This window comes from Sinohyriopsis cumingii, chromosome 8, assembly GCF_028554795.1.
Source record: "Sinohyriopsis cumingii isolate HCF-2022 chromosome 8, ASM2855479v2, whole genome shotgun sequence".
NCBI lineage: Eukaryota > Metazoa > Mollusca > Bivalvia > Unionida > Unionidae > Sinohyriopsis > Sinohyriopsis cumingii.
The window spans coordinates 36934760-36956674 of NC_142968.1; the positions used below are offsets into that span (position 1 = coordinate 36934760).

General features: G+C 38.7%; 1 protein-coding gene across 1 annotated transcript; it reads right to left on the reverse strand.

Moving 5' to 3' along the window:
* Positions 1 to 2445: 2445 nt before the first annotated feature.
* Positions 2446 to 9880, reverse strand: LOC149793294 (uncharacterized). Its single transcript, XM_089966349.1, has 5 exons — positions 9587 to 9880; positions 8426 to 8725; positions 4438 to 4560; positions 3204 to 3845; positions 2446 to 2564 (listed from the first exon to the last, which is right to left on the reverse strand). Exons 1-5 carry the CDS (start codon positions 9720 to 9722, stop codon positions 2470 to 2472), a joined length of 1296 nt encoding a protein of 431 aa, XP_089822475.1. The 5' UTR covers positions 9723 to 9880; the 3' UTR covers positions 2446 to 2469.
* Between the last annotated feature and the right edge of the window lie 12035 nt (positions 9881 to 21915).

Sequence of the window (21915 nt, forward strand, 5' to 3'; positions counted from 1 at the left end):
GAACAATCTTTCACAAATTACAGCTGCTTCATTAATAATTTCTGGAGAATTATTACCAGCTCGTTTCCCACCGATGACGATTTCTAGTCGTTGTACGTCAGAAAGAAAGTTGTTAGGACATGGCTTAGTTAAACCACTTCCGGTTTTTGGAGGTTCTCCCATCAGTTCAGTAAGAAAATCTTCATCTTTCGTTTGTTGTTGTCCTTGTTCTTCTCTCCTTTCTTTACACTCTTTTACAACTATTTGAAATTGTATTAGTTCTGGGTCGTTCCAATTAATTTTATCTAAATCGCCTACGGCTGCCCATACCTCACCAGCCCATTTTTCTGGTTTTCGGGTTTGAAGCTTTTGAGGCATTATATATTTTTCTTTTTCATTATATCCATATGCAGCTATATCAATTAATTTATTGGGATCTTCAATTTCTTTAATAACTTCAGGTTTAAACATTATCCTAAAGGACCTGGTTGGCAATCAAATTTTCTTAAAAGCTCTGCCTCTATTTGGTTTTGTTTTTCCACTGGATCTTTATTCATATTTTGTTGAAGTCTATCCATATTACCTATCATAAATTCAGGATCATTGTTTCTAGCCTGATTACTACCTTTATACACTCGATATAGCCATTTTTCCCATTTTTTTTTCTATCTATTATTTCATACCCGGTTTTTTTTCTGATGTGAAATCATGGATGACATGTAACAAGCTGCAGATGAATGATGATAAGATGAGGCCATCTGATCACAACACAAAAGACTTTCTCATTCACATCCTTTACCTCAAACAATAAATATCAACAACACCAACATTAAATTCACACAATCAGTACGAAACCTGGGTGTTACTCTGGACAGTACTCTCACATTGCACCAACATGTCATGAACATATGCAAGGCTGCATGTCTTGAGCTGAGACGCATCAGCTCAATTCGCAAATATCTTTCAGTTGATGCCACTAAAACACTTGTGTGTTCATTAGTACTTTCAAGACTGGACTATTGAACTCAATTCTGTCTGGTGCATCTCAATATCTACTCAAGTAACTTCAAAAAGTTCAAAACGCAGCTGCTCGGATCATACTTAGAGTACCACGATTAGAGCATACCTCCCCGCTGCTCTGTATCATATAATGGTTATTCATTCGATTTAGAATCAAACACAAAATTTGTTCTCTGTGTTACATTTCTCTGTCGGACTCTAGTCCAACATACCTATCCGACCTCACCCATGTGTACACACCAGCACGATACTTACGCTCCTCTTCTGACAATCGTATACTCATTATTCCCACTATGAAAACAAAGTCATAGGGACAGCGTTCTTTTGCATACCAGGGCCCAGCAACGTGGAATGAATTGCCCACTGAACTTAGACACAAAGACACAGTGATTCCATTCAAGAGTGCTCTCAAAACTCACCTATTTCGACTGCAAGAATAAACTTAAAGACCTAATAATGTTTCATACCTTAAATATTCTCAGAATGGTTTATTTTATGTTTTCCAATTTCATGGTGTTTGTTTTTGTAATCATATCATTATATATGTTTTTTTTTATCTTATAGGTGTTGTCTAATGTTCTAAAGTGCTTAGAGCTTCTAAAGATTAGGCGCTATACAAAGTCCTTATTATTATTATTATTAAGTATTTTTTCTGTACTTACAAGCATATAGCCCAAATCTAGCTAATTCAACACCATCAAGTCTTTTTATTTTATCAATAATTCCCTTCAAGTGTTTCTTCTTCTTCAAGTTGAGGAGGTGGTGGAGGTTGAGCTGTAACTATATCAGCTGGAAGTTTATCTTAAAAATTATTTTTCTTTTCTTATTTCTTTCTGCTATTTGTTTCAGTTTGTTCAGCGGTTTGTTTTACTGGCGGAAGCTGACCTTCGGTAGCCGTTGCTACTCTTTCAGTAATCGTTGTGACAGGTTTATATAACTGTTCTATACTTTCTACAAATTCAACTTGCGATTCTTGCCGCGCTTGTAGCTTTTCTTTAACAGAATCTCTCACGGGAAGATATTTTTAATTGCTTCTAGTCGTTCTCGAGCTAATCTAGCTACATGAGACTCCAACGTTGGTGTCATTTTTTGATATAATTGTTATTTAATTAACAGCAGTAGAGAGGGTGCGACCTCAGTGAGGCGTCATGGCAGTAAACGCCGTGCATACTTGCTAAAGAACGACGATGACAAAAAAGTAAAAAAAAAAATCTGACCCGGTAGAGAGCGTCTCTCGGAAAGTTAGAGATTTCGGTTTCAGGTTATTGGCATAATTTTTTTCGCTTTTGTAAAAGCTTTAGTTTTCAACGACGACGCTTCTAAGACGAGGTGGGTTCACCCTCTCTGCTCCTCTATATCAGGTTATAGAATAAGGAAATATAAATATATCCATGTAGCTTTTTATTTTACTTAAAAAACTGCATCGTCAATACAGAAATTGCAATTAATACATCTCTCTGACGATTTCCATTATAGTTTACAGATACATCTGGAGCACCCACTGGCATCTCTCTCATAAGGCCGGTTGCCGCATGTAATGTTGCAGTGAAAGGGTGGGCACGGACCTAAAAGCAAACACGTGAATGCATATCCATTTAGTCTTTATTAAAGATACGTTCTGTGGATTGTAGACGAAAACTTAAACTGTAATTAAGATTTGTAAATGGCCAACAGGCTTCTGTCGAAAGAAAGGAGAGTATAGTGGTAGACTTACAAAATGATACAAAACTAAGCAAAAAATAAAAACGAGCTTCGTTTTTAATACGCCCTGTAACTTTTTGATTATGGGCAGATTTTGATTGCAATAGCCATCCAATGGCCAATAATTCTTACTTAAATCACTATAAAAAATGACTCAACTCCGTCCTTCAAATTCAATAAAGTCGTTTTCAATCCAAACGTCTGATTTTCTGCACTTCAAATATTTAGTAGAAAGTATATTATATTTGAAGATAAACTGTAACCTGCATATGGTTAAATCAAATATACGCGAAACATTAGCTTTATTTTGTATACAGAATCTCCATTTCACATTAGACCCTAACATTAACGATGAAATAAGAAGAAAGAGCAGGGGGAAAATCCGACAGAAATTTGCTGTTGCTGGAGCATTGGGGCGAAAACATTTCGTTGAGAAACAAAGAAATTTCAACTTGTGACTAGTGTTGAAGTAATAACATTTTAATGTTACAGATGCACGATACCTTGAACTGATGTCGTTGGAACGAGAGCTGGAGACGTGTGTTCAGTTGCACTCATACTCAGAAGAGTTCCGTTTTCAAGAGCTGGGCGTGTCTGAACCTTCCTGTCGGTATTCATCTCAGTCAATAACCCCGAATGGTCAATCTCTGTGGAATTTGCAGTCGCTTGTTTTGACTCATGTGATGTCAGATTATTGTCCGTTTTTGAAAAAAGGGTATTCATCATGCCTGCCTGTATCTTTGAAGGTGTTGACAGCATTGTCTCCAAACCGAGGGTAGTTGTCGGTTGATGGGTATTTGTTTCTTTATGGTCCATCGTTGTTGGCGTCTCATGCAGCGGCGTACTCGATGTTGATAAATTGATTGTTGCCCTGGTTGTTTTGGCAGGTGTTGATGTATCTATCTCTGTAGTTATTATTGATGTGCTTGTCGGTGTCCCAACCTCATATGATGCTGATGTTGGTTCGATATAGCGCATGGTGGTTTGTCCCATTGTGCTGGCAATTGAATAGAGTGTTGTTTCACGAGACACCGAGGTAGATGCTGCTTCGGTCTTCGATTCTTTTGTGCTGCTTTCAGTATGCGATGATTTGATCTTCGCAGTTGGTGTCTCTGTTGTTTTCTTGAAATTATTCTTGTCCATACCTGACATAAAATCCGCAACGGAAATATACTGAGCAAAGCAGCATCTTCAGAAGAATACATGCATTAAATGGAAAAAGAAAAAGTAAAACACTAAAGGCTAAAATGAATATTGATAGAGTTTCGTGGATTTTCGAAAATGGATATCCAGCATAATCTGGGATAGAAATGTCTCGTCTAGATTACTAATGATGGACCTATCTCAGGCAAGGTTTAAAAAAAGAAGTCTGTGCATAAACTTGTCTTGTCTCACGCAATCTGAGTAGTTAAATTTGACTCACAAGACGACTTACCTTTAAGACTTACGTAATGGTAAAATTTCTACAAGTTCGCCTTCAAACTAATAGTTCTTGTCTATAGCCCTAACGTGTCGAGTAAGGTAAGAGCCCTAAGAAAATAATACTGAACTAGTCACCCCTAGTAAGTGGGTGCACAAAATTACCCCGTCCATGACCAGCTGATAAAACAAGAACAAGAAAGAAACAAAAAACATACGAAAGAAATACAATCAAGGCCTGTTGTGAGGCACACATGCTGAAGTGACACCCACCCGCTCAAGACCTACCCTGGGGGTGGGTTTTGATAACCAACTTACCCACGCAGGAGCAGTCTAAACATCCAGTGATAATATCAGTCCTCCAGCACTCGGCTGGGCAGGCAAAGCTTATCGACGGGCAGTTCATCCCGGGTAGCCCGTCATGTAGGTGCGCATTAAAGGCTGAAGGAGAAGATGGAAATAGCTGATTTACTATATTCATTGATACGTGCATTTATGGAGACCTGAAGGTAAATTAAAGAAGCAAACAAATAAAAACACACAGTAATCGTATATTTAAAGAATCTAAACAACATTGAGTTGGCTACAGTTCTCGCCATAAATAAAGTTTTACTGGTAACCGTTTCATTTTGCATAGTGGCTAAGATATATATTGATGTGTGCTACGCGTTTATTAATAATACACACACTGCGCTATTGGACGCAATTCAATAGTTTCTTATGTTTAACAATGCTTACGACGAAACTACTTTGATGTTTAAAATAAGTAAGCAAGTTTGTTTTGAAAAGCTGAGGTTCTTGATGGGGTTAAAAATTTCCAGTTCAAGTTATATTTAAGCGCTGATAGCCTTTATTGTTGTACATCGCATTCTTATTTCACGGATCTTCGTGACGACATTACCGGACGTTTCTCATATGTGGGCAATGGAAATGTATCGAAATTCACTCTAAAAAAATGGTTCTTTAGATAAGTAGATCCGTAGCTTATATTTGCGCCCAGCAATTAAATATATGTGTCATATTACATGTAATCTATTATAACCTATACGAGTATGTAATTTGTTGATGTTAAAGTTACGAATGTTTTAAGGTAGCACTACACAGTTTCGTATGATATGCCATGGGGTATAACTATATAAATTACACATCGTTTTACAAAATACATTCAAGTCATTAAACACTGCATTTTTTGCGGTGTAGGCTTTAAAAAGGGTCTCTAGAAGGGATTTACGCTCTACTGGCCGAAAAAGACTACACGAATTCAAGTTAAGACTACCTCTTCATATTAACTGCTGAGCGTTGAAACCGTCTCTGACATTCTTCACTAACAAGATTTTCAAATAATTAGCTGCTGTGGTGGATGTCAGATTAGCATCATTTTCATTAGCACCGTTTTCATTTATAGCAGACAAGATATCATTTAGGACCGATCAGACATTATTAAAAAAAAGTCTTCTAGTGGAAACTCCATGTTGATATGAACATCTGTTTTGAGAAGTAACAATAATAAGATTTCGATCCCGCTGTTATGGATATCAGACTGGAATCATTGCCGTTTAGAACCAACCAAACGTGATAAGAAGTTTTTTGATGAAATCACAATATCGATATGACAAACCATTTAGGAGTTGCAGCGATAACAAGATTTTAAAGATGGCTATAGTGTAAGAATGGACGGGTACCCACTCCGGCCATCCGGGTTTTGCACTTACAGGAAATACCAGACCCGGCCGGGTTTTAACACAAAATGCGATCTTGCTGGATTGATCCCCCACCTCGACCCATTAATAATAAAATAAAAAAATTTTATGGTTGACAAAATGAGGGTGAGAGAGGGGGCGGGGAAACCGGACAAAATAGGAAAGGATAAACCTTATCCGGCAAATTGTCCCCACCCGTCCATCACTACCATACTGGAAGTCACAACATAACCATTTCAATACACGACGAACTATACTTCATTAGGAGGATTTGTTTTAGTGAAAACCCCATGCAGCTCAGATTTTGGTGACTATATTGAATCATACCAAGTCTTCCGGTGAAAATCCCATGATAATATTACATATCGTTCAGGATTTACAATTTGCCGCAAAGACAGCAGATCGGCACTATATTTTTTAGATGATATGCCCATCTATTCACAAGAAGTTGCGATAATCCGTCTTTCAAGATCCTGCTGTGGTGGCTATATTTGATCTCTGGACTGCACCAGTTTCTATTAGAGCCAACCAGACCATGGGCTGAATGTTACCTAAAGTGTCATAGCAAATCCTTCAAGTAGTTTAGTGGGAGTAGCAATAATATACTCGTTCCAACAGATGGATGGACGAAAAACAACAAATAAATCATCCCAGAAGCTTTCCTGGTCTATGACCAACTAAGCTAAAGATACCCGCCACCCCACCCCACCCCAATCACCGAAAAGTACATGATTATATGTCTAGGCAACGCTTCCGTCAGATAACAAACTGAGCGCAATGAAACTATTATATCGTGGCATCTGGAATGGGTAGAATCAATTTCAAAAGTGACTTTAGAAGGCAGAACTATCGTTTAACCGAATAGTTTGTGCAGCATCATGCAGTCTGAAACGGTTAAATTGCTTCTAATCATCACAACGAACGGTAAATAACGTTAATTACAGTCTCTGTCTCGGGTATTGTCCCTTTAACATATGTTGTGTAATTTATATTGAAGACATGCTACAATATTTTAGGGATGTAATAGCTGCTGCCTTGATTATGTACGGTTGGTTCTGCTCTGCAGTTAGCTATGCTCAGGCAAGCGCAGTCACTTAATCGTATGCATGTTATACACTCTACATTTGCGCAGGATACAGTCGGTTCATCCGTCGAGGTATACGCTAGGTGTTTTTTTTTCTTCATGTTACACGTACTGATTGTTTTGGCCATGTATCTATAAAGACAATGCTCTGGAAAAAAAAGTTAAAAAAAAAAATTTTCTTTCTTATTTTCTTCTGTTTGTTTTCTTGTCTTCCTCTATCGCTTACCTGTCATGATCCACTTCATTTGTTGCTTTATTTTCAATCTTTTGTTAGGTTTCGCTTTGTGTTTCATGGCACAGCAACACAAATAGGTTATTTCGTGCCGAGATAATATGAATAAAGTGCCTTGTCCAAGGACACACCACGGAAGGTGGTTCGATGGTAAGATTCGAACCCGCACCTTTTCTATTGTGGGTCTGACACGCAAACCACTAAGCCACTGCAGCTCCCCAATCTATTGTAATATAACTAATTTATTTAAACATCATTCAATGTACTGTTGTTTCTTTTTATTAAAACAATATTTTATTTCGTTTCAGTTCAGTTCGTTTGACGAAAGCTTGAATACTTTCTCTGTTGTTACTATTTTGTCAGCCAAACAAGGCATTCGTCGGTAAGTTTTACAATTCTATCTGTTACCCTTTGTTCAGTCCCTTTGTCTCTCCCCGACTTATAATGGCTTCTTGCTTGGTGTCCCTTCCAGACACCTCACATCTGGCGTTGAGTGTGTTTATTTTAACTATCCCGTTAGGATGTTTGTTTTGAACAGTTTGTGTGGGATTCAACATGTTCGTTATTGAATGAGGGCAATAAGGGAAATATCTAGGCATAATAAACGACTAAGCAGGTAAATAAAAAGCCAATAAATAACTATTAAGATCGCTTACAATTATTAATATTTACTGGAGAGTTTGGTAATTTTAGATGGTGGAGTTATTGTGCAGAAAAGAAATCGGCGGGGAAGGGCTAAAAACATCATAAAAATACGCATGTCCTATGGCGCATGTGTAAATAACGCTTCGTTCCACCTGCAACAAGCTAGCCCGATAAATCACATCCCCCAATCTGTGTTGATCCTGATGAACTTATTTGTGGGTATGATAGCATCTATTCATACAATCAAGGATTCGTTTGCAGACAATGGGCCAGCGACATATTCTTGTACAATTTAGACACCGATATTTCTCGCGTCTCTTGACTACTGTCGGTTGAAGGGTCCTTTTGGTGATATGTAAAGAATATTACCAGATCAATCTCATGTCTGACTACTTGTAAGTCTACGTGGAATAACCCAACCGTATGTCCTGCGGCCATTTCTAATTTTGTGCTTGTGTCTAGACTGTACGCTGTGTTCCCGAAGATTTGCATGCAGCAAAATTGCCCATTTTAACGAATAGGTGACATCAGATCGACAAATCGCACACCAATGTCCACACAAATTTTGGATTCTGATTTCTCAGTCTAGAAATGTGCCGGATTATTTGTTTTTAATTCTTTATACGCAGTAGGAATACAAAATACCTGAAAAGTCCGGCATGAACGATCCCTGTTGGGGATTACTGAAGTAGTTGTACTGTTGCATGCCGTCCCATCCTGTCTGGGACTGTCCATTGTCCGATCCAGCGACGAACCTCCCTAAGCCTTGATCCACGTGTTCATCGTGTTCCGGTAGTACGTTGGCCATATAGTCTTGCGTATTGGGTTTTTTATATCCACCCTGGAGAGGCATTGTCTGGGCCTCAGTACCGGTTTGAGAAATACCATTGGTAGCGACGTTCTGGACCTCTTTACTTATATCATCCATGTATTTGGAGAGGGCACCTGCATCAAATAACGAAAGAGAGGTTAATTTAAATACCGTATCTCATTCTTAATCGCAATTCTTCCCTTAAATCTCTTCAGGTAGCTTTTGTTTTCTGTTGTTTTGTTTTTGCATGGCCAAATGATGAAGACATGGATTAAGGCACTCGGTGCTAAGGCACTTAAAAGGGGGATAGGGATGAGCCTTATATATATATATATATATATATATATATATATATATATATATATATATATATATATATATATATACTCTGAAAGAAGTCCTTGAACTGACCTTTTATGTTTATTTGTGTATAATAATTATATCTATATTAAGTTCAGTATTAGACTGTTTAAACCTATGTATGGTTTATTCAAGCTTAAGTAATTTTATTTACAGCAAAACCGGGGTGGGGGCATGACTAGGGAAGGGGCGGCGGACGTGCCTCCCCCCCCCCCCTTAATTTGACCCTGAAATGATGTATTTGAGACGATTACATCCAATATAATCTTAGAGTGTTTTGCAATTCCGGTTTTTCCCGATGCTGCTCTTTATGTATATGAACGCTTTCATAGTATGTGGCGTGTTGTGCACGCCACATCATATCAGTTTCTAATTAATTAAAAGATACAATAGGAATATTCTCATTGTACTTTATAACTTAATAAAATAGTGCCGATTGCGTAATACGACATAGTGTGTGTGTTTGTGTGTGTGTGTGAGAGAGAGAGAGAGAGAGAGAGAGAGAGAGAGAGAGAGATGGGGGTGGGGGCAGGGAAGGTCTGGGACAGATGAAGTGACATGTATAAATAAGAACAGAAAAAGAAAGTGACCGACATGCTTTGGAAATAAAGACTGAAAAATTCTTATAGACTTACCGCAATCGCACACATAGCAGCCATCTTTCATTTTCATACAGAATGTGGGACACATAAAGAGCATTTCGCATTTTCTGGTTTGAGTGATGGGATCTCGCTGGGCTGTCAATACAGTGAATAATTGTTTACAACACATTCCACCTTGTCTTGAAGCAACCACTGTTTTCGAACAGTTAGAGATGTAAACGTATATTTTAACACCGTTTTCAAATACTCAATTCACCTACATATCATGTTAGAAAATATTGCTGAATAATTCTTCTTCTATTTATTTATATATCTTTCATGTTGCTGTCGGAATTTGTAAATATAAGGACTACTTCAACCACTCCTTCGCTCTGTTCTCCTACATTTAATATTTGCACAATGTAACATTCACTTCTTCCTGTTTCATTGTACTGTACGGGATATACTAAAGGAGGAAAATTTACGAAAAATGTTCAACGGTCTTTCTATTTATGTAACATTATTTGATTTGGATACTTTAAAAGCAGATCGAAGAGCGCCGTTAGTTGATATATTTCAAATGATAACATGATTTGGCGAACTGTACCAAGTTATACAAAGCATATTGTTTCCACAGAAAAATGCGCATTTTTCGCATTATATAGACAGAAAGGAATAAATGAGTGTAGCTTTCACATACCTGCATAGCGTGAAACCTGTGTGAAAATAGTCAATACAAAAAGAAAAGATACGGCGGCAAAGCTTTCCGAACTGAAAATGTACATAATGAAAATGTGATCAAAATATGTCCAGTAAGATTGACGGCTTCCTTGTACATATTTTATTGTTTTCGGATGGGATGACTGCTTTCCATATCGCGCACCTGTTAGTGTTACGAGTTATCTGGTTTTCCTGTCTGCGAGACGCTGGCGTCATGCAAAATCTATAAAGCGATAATGTTAGACCAACATATGATGGGTGTCAAAACTGGAAATGTGAGACAAATATAGCACAAGTTCCTGCCCACACGCCTTCTTCCAGATTAAAAAAAATGAAAATATGCGTGTGTGACCATGTGAGTACGTAGGTTTTATTAATTATTATCTCGTGTTAGACAGCTGGAAATATTGAAATGATAATTCAACAAACATTGCGGAAACGACATCAACAGTTCTAGTTCGTACCTATTAGCCGGGGTTGAGGGCTACAAGATGTGAGTGGGGTTAAACTAAAGGAGCTGCGAGTCAAACATTTAGATTACCAATGACGTCTCTGCATATCCCATTCCAAATATAATTCAAAGGAGATATAATCCCACCCCAACCCCCAAAAATACCTTAAGTAATCTGAAAGAGCAAAATGTGACGGAACTGAAAATCTAAGACACTTCAGAAAGAAACTCATATTTACAATCAAAACTCTCCTCTTGTCAAGTATTTTATTTAATATCTACTCGTCTTCTGATTTAAACGAAACGCGTTACGTGTACAAAGGTCACGCATACGAGACCGTCAAGACGTAAATAAGAAACGACCTAGAATCACAGTGTGCGATGCCGAACTTTCTCGTTCTCTCTCAGCGTAGAAGGCGTATCTACCTGTGGCTCTAGTTTTAACAATCCTGGGTCTGAAAATAGGTATCCAGTGTTTGAACAATGAAAAATAAAAATAAAAATGAAATGTGCGCCTTTACGAATGGTAAAAATTTGTTTACATACAAAAATCAAGTAGGTGTTACTTAATATTTTGCAATGTCAAGGCCTCAAAACAAAAACACGTGCACATGTGGTACTTTTCGGATGTGTTTAGTTTTACTTTCTGTTCGAGTATGGTGGAATAAATCCCGTGAACATTTATTTTTGCATACAAAATTTTAGGGCGAATATTTAGTTTACTGAAATGTACTGCAATCTTCGGGAAGCTCACTTTTAACACATTTACTGTTCGTTTCCTCGAATTTTAACAGGGATTTTAACTCTTTCACCGATTCCCATTCTCTCACATAGTACCTGGCCATCTGATAAAGTCGTTGTAGACGACCACTTATTAATATATTCAATTATCTTACATTTTCCATTGAGGAAACCTTCTGGTTTGCGGAACAATGTAGTACCGGGTCTAAGTAATTTTTTTTTTTCTTCTTTGTTTTTTCTAGCATGCTACGGCACCTGTAACACATTACTGAATATATCATGCAGGCAGTGCCGGATTAAACCCCGTGGAGGCCCTTAGGCAGTCGAAATCTTGGGCACCCCTCCCCCTCGCAAATTATCTCCTAAGACGTTTTATCAATATTATTTTAATCCGTTGTCGCGGGGCCCCTAGGCGGGTGCCTACTCGCCTATTTGGTAATTGGCACTGCATGCAGGTGAAATGGGAGCCAAGTGCCTTTTTTCAAGGACAGGCCGAGGCAACCGGTCTGGGCGGGTATCGAACCCGCAATCCTTGGGTTACGAGTCCGACTTTCCACCAACTTTGCTTTCTTGCCTCCTCCCTCATCCCAATAAGTGGAAAGAACACCAAGTGCATACCATTCAGAAAGCTTGGTTGACGTGTCATGTGGAGTTAATGTTATTGTGTGGAAACTGTTATCCTTCTTTCTGACGCAGTGTATATCGGGTTTTTCCTTTTCCAAGTGCAAGCCATCACCAAGTTTAACTATTGTAAACGACGGGGAACTCGTGTCATTATGAAGAAACAACTTTCATCGCTTCATTCAAAGTGACTGATGTCTGACCTCGAAATCAAAATGGTTATTCCTTACCCCAAGCGTAGGTCATCTACAGTGTAATCACTAAGTGGCGAAGTTGAGTTTTTGTCCGTAAACCAATTTTCTTCTTTCTGTTAGTGGCTTGTCCTTCGACAGTTTCACACTAAGCGCATGTTACTCACAAAGTTATGTAACTGTAGATGGTGCAGAACTCGAAATATTGTATGAAAACCCATTTTGCTTCTTCCATTTATATTTACCTTGACCTTTGGGCTTTTGACCCAGAACTCACTAGGTTATTATTTTTAATCCCAATTGCAAGATATACAAAACGTTTAGCAACTTTAGATGGCGGATAACTAAAGTTATTGTGCGGAAAACGGCCGGACAGACAATACCATTGTATGGGGGAGAGCGTATAAAATATCCACTCCCAGCGAGATTCCGGATATTGGAAAAGCCCGATTTGCCTTCCTGCGTTTGTTAAGAGATAACTACTGGAAACTACCCTTTTGACCCGAGAAACATCCTTTCATGATGCTTACGCAGAATCCTGGACCTTTCAAAGGAGCTATGTTTATATGCAAATTGACTTTTTATTTTAAGGATTTGCTCTCTGACTTTATATTTGATTTGCATACCTTTTGTGGGGTTTGCCTATATTTACTTTCCACGACATAGCCAGGATCTATAATACGAACATACACTTCCCCTCAGCAAAACAGAAACAAACAAAACACAATAACCATACGAGGTATAAAGACCTTTTCCCACAATAACGCGTTAGCGGACATTTGAGGACCAGTGCAAGGTGAGACGATGGAAAAAAAGACGATTCAGCCTCAGTATTTCCACTACACACAATATCTACTGAAAAAATAAATGTTTCCCAGATCCGAATTCAAGAATAGCTGCTTGTTGGTACAACTGTAGGCTGACCGTAGGTATCCTGCAAGTTAGTTCCCGAGGTGCTGACTAAACTCTGGTCACAAAATGCTTTTAGAACTAGTATGAAAACGTTTAAAATCGTGTTTTAGACCAGAGTGGATAACATAAAGGCATGTCCTACGCATTTTATTTTTTTACAAAGATCGACCATGATTTCATGTATCACCCTTTGTGGCAAAATTACAGAATGTCGTTTTTAAGGAACTCTAAACAGTTCGTTTCCTTTATTGTGGATGTGTTATGTGGAATGAAACGGTTTGGAATTACACGACGAACTATTTCGAACGTTCAGTAAGCCTTTTAGATGAACGCACGAACACATGTATTTAACTGGTACCTTCAAAATTAAATCGCTGAAGAATCAGATCCAGTGTTCAAGTTATTCGATACCTGCAACTCTAAACTAAAACACGAAAAAAAACTGAAAGTGCGACAATTCTTTCAACTTTCTAAAATTGGTACCAGTAACATATAATTTCCTTATAAAAACGGCCATAATTTTTTTTTGTATAAAAAATGACTTTGTCGATTTCAAAAAACATTCCATGTAGTCCCTCAGTAATAAAACATTACATTGACTCCTAACTTTACTAACAAAATTTTGGACCAATAAGAAGGTTGCAATGTACAATTTCGAGTAAGATTCCAACTCTGCGGTAACATATATTACTGGATATTCTGAGTCACGTGTCATTATAGGAAGGTCTCATTGTTTTGGAAAACAAAAAATTGCAAAGAGGTTTACAAATAGCACAACTGTAATAGAATTAGTTTAATGAGCTCGTGGTCAGGTTTATCTTAAGTTGTCAAAAATAAATTTATTTTAGTTGCTATGGAAACAAATATTTGCAATGGAAACAATAAAAAATACTGCTTTGATAAAAGATTTCACAAGAAATATTTCAAAAGTTTTGATAATGTTGGCAAAGAAGTATTGGAAAGGATTTGCTGAACGTCATTTAACCAATAACAGACAACAGATGCTTAACCAGACTGACGTGACTGTACAAGTAAAATGTTTGGTAAGATAGCATAGCTTGAAGTTCCAGTTTGCACCACAATGATTATAAAGCCTGCCAGAATGTGCTAGCGTTAACTGTGTTTGGGTGGGAAGGTGGGAGTAAATAACTTCCTGTACGATGCAAACCTCTTAATCTCATTGCACACAGTCATGTGACTGAATTCAGCTAGTCTATGCCTATTATAAATCTTCAAATTCTTATCTACATCTAAATGTGGATAAGTTACGGACTTAATAAGGAGAACAGCATAATTACAACATGGCCATCTAGATTTGACAGTAAGCTAGTGCAGAATAACCCCTGCTTTAAAAGATTAACGCCACGAAGCCTACACCGACATGCACAAAAACTCCTGCCAAGACACAAATGCATACCATGGTTCATGAAGACATCTTGAACAGTTTGGAAGATATCAACTTCAAACGAGTAATGGAGACATATGCAAATGTATTGTTTTTGTCTTTTTAAAAAAAAATGCTGAGAGCTTAACACGCTGACGAGATGAGAGTACCTAATTTTAATGACGATGCCCCCAATACTCAGGAGGTAAATGTAAATATAACAATACAAATATGAGAGATAACTCTAAAAGAACCAACCTGTCAACGTCTAATGTCACATGGAACACAGTCTTTTCATGGTGCCAATGCATACCAAATTTCATGAAAATATCTACGACAGTAAAGGATATTTTACCCACAGTGTTGTAGGACGGATGAATAGAGGGAGAGACACAATTTGTAATAATAAAATGAGGACCACTCTTTAAAAGGCCAATCCAACTAGACTTTTTTTTTTTTCTTCTTCTTCTTCTCTTCAGGACTTTATGCCTGGTCATCATATAGAAATCTACCAAGCTCCAAGAAGAAATCCGTAGGGATTGAGGAGATATTAGGCACACAAAATATGATGGATGGACAAGCTGACTTCAGTATGAACGTTTTTCTTTCTAGGCTGATGTGACAAAATAATCACAGCACTAAAGCAGCCTACACGCATCATATTTACTGCTTGTGAAATACTGAATAACCTGTATTGTAACATCATTACTAGCCTTATTTAAGAAATTGAATATGTTTACAATCCATTTGACTCCTGTTCTCTGGTTGCTTACGTCAGTAAACTCACTTCAGTTTACATCCTTGTATAATTTGTAATGTCACAGTTGGCAATACAAATGTGAATAGAGTAATTTGTTCGTGTACTGTCCTGAATACTTCCCGGCTGAGCGGAATAAAGTTTTACGGTAACACGATATACAATATTGTCAAACGAATGATCAAGTTATTGTCAGTTTTGCAATTTATTTAGTTTGCTTTGGAAAATAAACTTCGGTCGTTTAATTTATCATCTTATATTTTTATATGTAGTCAAAATATTTGATATCGACTCCACATGGTGTCTTCAATGGTGATCTGCACACGCTCATGCTTTGCTGTTCTCAACTTAATTGCGATGCATTGCCTTTGTAAAATGTAGTTGCATCTTAATTATTTCTCTACTTATTCATGTGTCTGTGTGTGTTACATTTTAATGTTATACTAACACATTATTAACCAGCTCATCTCTTACTGCAACCAACACATAAAATCCATCACGTCATGGTTTCATGCGTGATACATTTTTTCTCTGGCCTGAAGATAAAGTACACTTGGGCCGATTAGCGCATGGTGAGATATAAATTTGCCGTAGTGAAATACACGCATTATATTTTTGAACAACATCCAAAACCGAGATTTCAATAGCAGCAGAGAACCTGGTGGCCGTGTGGTCTAAAGCGCTTACCGTTAAAGATCACTGCCTTCACACCTGTCATCATGTGTTCCAGCCTTGGGGTCGGCCAATGTGGGTATGTGAGCTTGCATATATCTTCTCGGTTTCCTCCTCCGTGTTATAACAGCCACCATGCATAGCGTATCATGTGCAGAACAAAGGCGTCAAGCCCACAACAGCAGCAATACCTTACATGAAAGTATTGCCTTGATGAATTTGTCAGTTAGGACGGAGACCATAGCCCCCTCCTTCCACCTGTACAAAATTAATATCACCCTTAAGGAAATGATTTACACTTCTGTAAGTCATCAGCAGATTGGGACACTTTGTGTGTCGTAGACTCAGATGCATATGCCTTAACCCTGGTGTGCCAAAGACGAAATATCAATGGAGAAGGCCCCTCTCAGTCAGTGACTGAACAACTGTCTTAATAGTAAAGATAATACATCTGGAAATGGTGTATGCCAGGATATCACTGAGACCCTTAATATGTGGGACGAGACATTTCCTACCTTTTATTCTCCCGTTTGATGTGGTCCAATAGAACCATAACAACCAAATTGGGCAGACAAATCAGTTTTGATCATGCCAGGCATGGATACAACTGAGACTGGATATATATATATATATATATATATATATATATATATATATATATATATATATATATATATATATATATATAGCGTGTGTGGAGCTTGGGGCAGCCTGCCCATATAGTCAAAATAGGCATTTGCTATGGGTGTCAAGTTAAATGAGGCACCAAATTTGAGGAGGCTTTTTTTTGGGGGGGGGGAGGGCGATTGCAATGCATAGTGTCTGTATGGTTCGCCTAGGGCGCCAGTTGCTATCAGCTAATTTAGGACTTCAGGGCCGCCCCTGAATCAAGCTACTAAATGGAGGTTGGTTTCTCCGTCCTCAGCCCAACAAAACAGGTTCACAAAAGGAAGAAACTGCCACATAATTGAAGTTGGAACTTAAACGTTCTCCTATAAACATGGCATGACGCTCTCTTATTCTCGCAGATGCTAATGAAGCAGGAAAAATAGTTTTAAAAGAAAAAAGTTCGAAAGAAGCTTCACCCAAGAGCTCACAAGAGTTTGGACAAACCCACAACACGCTCGAGAGGTTCCATGTAGGAATTAGTAAGATACCCGTCTTTGCAGCTCAAAATACCCTAAACGATCAGGAAGATTAGGGTTTGAAGCAGTTGCCGGGTCCTCAGAGAACATGAGATTGCTGGACAAAGTTTTGCCCTATAATTCTCTATCTTCGAATGGGATGAGAAGTGTGTCATTGTGCTCAGAGAGATAATCAGGATTATAGCGTTTCCAGAAAATAGCAAAAGAATCTCACTTTGTATCGTAGACCTTGAACGTAGATCATCTCCTGACCTAAACAATCATGTAGGCAGCCTTGCTCAAAAACTTGTCTGCAGATAGATATTGAATGAGAAGAGCCATGTGTTAAGTTGGAGAATCTGTGAGGCGATGTAAAGATATTCCCCCCCCCCCATCGGGGTGATGCGACAGTGGGTCGCTAGTCTGATATAATGTCCTGGTCTGAAGATCGCTGAATCGTTGGGCACACAGATAATCTATCAGAATTAGCTGGGCAGTAGAGCGCATGCAGAGTCACTCTGAACGGTGGGAAGGTGAAAGCAAAGAGACGATACTACCTTAAACTGAAGGCGTTCACTGCCCGGACCCTCTGATATGGGACTGGGGATATGTAGAAGGGGAGCTCGTTGTTTAGTCTCGTTGCACATAAGCCCACCTATGGCACACCCACCCACCCCCAGTATAAATAGGGAAATTGCCATGGATTGCTGCGGAGAACATTATGCGAGGACTAGCCTGCCTATACTGGACACATTGTCCGCCAGAATACTTTTCTTGCTAGGAATATTAACTCTAATGGCAATCCCAACCTACCCTGGCCAGCAACGTAGGTCCCCAACCTCCACTCAAAGAGAAGGAGCACATGTCAGCTTGTCGCTATAGGTGCTCATCTACCGACGTGTTGTCAGAGTGTAGCTACACACACCGACTATTTAGTTGGCACAACCATGTATAGCTATAATAAAAAAAACCTCATTTCAAAATTATTTATGTGGATCGTAGTTTCTTCACTGAACACAAATCTTGAAAACTTTTCTGGCCCCAAACCAATTATAACGAACCGGTAGCAGTCAAGGGCATGCATTGGGACTCCCAACAAAAATAGGCCCCAACTGGTCCACCAACATGAGTGGTGATAAAATCCTAACACTTGAGAAATTTGAACTTACGGGGTATACTTTGTGAGAGTACCGACAAAAATTCCGTTATACCTGATCAAACCTCTGAAAACAGGATAGCACAGCAACCACGGAAACCTTGAGAGAAAGGATGCACAACACAAGAAGGTGCGAGTCCCTGGGCCTTCCCTCTCTTTGCCTAGGAAATAGGGGACAAGCCTGCCTAATTCCTCTTTGTCACCTTTCCCACCACATCATCTATCTACAGATGGGAAAATGTGGGCTTAAAGTTGGGTTACTTCCTGGACTGAGGCTGCATTCCTTTAAAGAATGTGGCGTAAAGACCCCAGGGGTGGTCAGAATAATACGCTTTCTGGCCGGTTTTAACGGGGTAGGACCTGATGTGAGGAACCGGTGTTGTGGGTCTCAGGTCCTGGGATGCCACAGAGAGGAGTTAGATCACCGAAGAATGTCTCTCGCTCGAAAGGGAGTAGCCCTAAGAAGATGCTTACAATAATCCTGTGAGACCTCTGAAATGACAAGGGCAACATCTTTGCCATGTTGAAGTAGCTGCACTGGTAGCGCCATGGACATGCACATGAGCTTTTGGCAACTGCTATCTGCAAACGCTGTAAAGCTGCTTTTGTTTGAGATTCATCCTTCAGAAGCCCACATTAAGGCTGCCGAAGAAAAGTCGGTGCTAGTCTGAGGACAAGCATACAAACCTGGTCTCCATTAAAATCCACATTTGTAGCAAGCCAGAATTGAGGTTGGGGTAGGTAGCTTCAGAGGTAAGGCATGCGAGCGAACTGCAGCTTAGGGAGAGAAACGACTGTCCCTTATGTTGCCTGCCAAATTCTTGGATCTTCGAAAGTCTCTGGAAAGACCCGAAGATGGAAACACGTACATGCTGACTTTTATTCCCACCAGGATTGATTGGTCGAGTGGGATGTAGGGGTAGGGTGGAATATTCGATTTTATCCCTATTCACGCATTGCGCTGATTGGACTCAAGTGACATATTAAGTGACTCTGAAACCCTCCTCATAACGTATAGAGTTTGATCCCTGCCCTATCTTTTCATCCCTCTGCTTGATCCCCTCTTCACCTTCACCCAATGACCTAACGATTGCAGTGCTTCATTCTTAATATCATGCTGCTCCTCCCTACTGGGAGGTCACTACTTGCTCTCAAGGATGCTGCTCTTCCTTGGTTAGGGAGTGCAAATCACTCTCAATCCTAGCTTTTCCTCACTTAAGAGGGACCCTATGCCCAATATTTATTATTTCTTCTGACAAAGAGGAAGATACCATACCCTGTATGGAATGAGGAGACTAGCTCTTATGATTACTTAAGGGTTCAGAGGAAGAGTCCACTCTCCTGGGATCGAGGAGATAAAGATCCCATACATTCCTGGATTGAGGAGTATATAGGATGGACTTTTCTTCATCCCTTTTTAAGGGGACAACTTTTGGCCAGGTCTCAAACATTGCTGGGCCATAAACAACAGAAAGGACATTCATCCGAACCATATGTATGCATTTTTCATAAGCTATACAATGTGGAGCTAATAAAATGAATGAACTTTGCACAGACTGAGGGGGGTAATCACTCATTTAACATGAAAAATGGCAATATGTTGTTTCATTATCAAAATGGGGCAAAATCATAAAACTTTTGAAATGTAGGATATCAAATGCACAATATTCACCTAATGTATGGCTGAAAATATGGGTGTGCACATCATACACACCAAAGTACAGAAAGCAAACGATGTTTTCAAAATACTACCACAATAGAATCATGCAAGTCAGAATTTGTTTGACTGATGCTCAGTATTCAAAACTCTTATATGGACAAAATCTATAAATGAATTATGAATCTTTGTTATTACTAATAATTCCTCTCTGAATTTCATATCAGATATGAATGCAGGTTAATCTCTCAAAATCAATGACCATTCCATCCATTATCTAAAAGACTAGAACTTTTGAATAACAGATTTCTGCTGCACAATACTTATGCATATTGTATATACACAATTACAAGTCCATCAGCAAACAAGACAGACCCTGGTCTGCCATTGCATAATGTGCCAGCAGATCATAGTCAAGTTGTTTTCCCTACTGGTTAGTCCTAACAAACTGCACAGACCCAGATATGCATATGGCAGATCAGGTCTATGTTGTTTGCTATTTGACTTAACTTCAAGTGAGTATGTATGGGACATTAGTGATCATTTCTTGTAAATGAACAAATTAAAGCCTTACTTGGAATTCCAAATATCTGCCAAGTGCACATGCCCAAAAGTGAATGCTGACCAGTAAAAATTAAGTCCAAAAAAAAAGGAATAAGATTTGAAAACTTCATGGTCATTTAACATGCAAAATCAATGCCTCAGTTTGATCTTTGTACCAGAAGTTTCAAAATACTCTCTTGCCATTCATTTTTGTCTCAAAAATAAAAGTTTAATTTTGGATTTGGTGCTGCTTACATTTTAATTTTAACCTTTCATGCTTCACTGGTTTTCTCCCAAACTAGTGGTTTAAAAAATATTCTTTCAGAAATCATGTGATAAAGAATTTCAATTATCATCAGCATTTTATCCCACACAAGTTTTTTCTTTGTCTAAATTTAATAATAAACATGAAGAGTTGCTACCACAAAAATACATAACACTTAATTAACAATTATGTCTAGTTAAATCCAATGGTAAAGTTTTATAGGACCAGGTCCTCCAACAATTATTGAATGTTGATAAGAGTTAGTTGTTGCAAATTTGTTATTTTTATTTTTCATTCGGGCATAAGCTACACATACTGTGTTGTGAAAGTCTGATGTGTGGCAACACAAATCCACATAGTTAACATAGTTGTCACATCAAATTAAGTTACCTTTTCCTTGCTAATGACCTTTGACTAGAGACTTGCCTATTCTACGATTCTGTGATAAATTGTGGTTCTGAGTAAAGTTTCATCTAAACATCTGTAAGGGTTCAAAAGTGACAGCCTGAATAAGGAATAGTGACTTACTTTATTCCTAACTGTGACCTTCATCAAGAGGGCATAGTGTATAATGGAATACATGAAAACCTGTCAAGCCACGAAATAGAAGAGGTCACGTGATTATTGTACGCCTAGTCACAATAAATAACTATTCTGGGCAAGAATACAAAAAAATGAATACAAAATCAAAGAATTATTTTTTCCTTGATGTGACCTTCATCTTGATTTTGTTGCTGTTATAGGGTTTAACGCCAATTTTCAGCACAAGTTAGGCTATACATGGCGGCCAGTATTAATAATGATGGAAGAACCTGGGAAACCCCGGAAAGAACCACTGACCCACGAGAAGCTACCGGCAAGCTTTCTCACGTATCCACATTGGCCGAGCCCGAGACTTGAACCCATGCAGACAGAGGTGAGATGGCAGTGATCCATAACAGAAAGCGCTTTAGACCACTTGGCCCCCCCCACCTTCATCTTGAGGCAGGGCATCTGGTGTGGCTATGTGTGAATGAATGATACACCATCTAGTCATGATGTATTCAAGACAATCTCTCCAGCTGTTACAAAGTTATGGGCCAGAAAAGCAACTGTTAATATGCAAAAGGAAGGGCAATGTCATAACATACACCTGACTCAAGATGGAAACAGAAAAAGCTCATGGCATGCTGGACTGGTGTAATGTCTC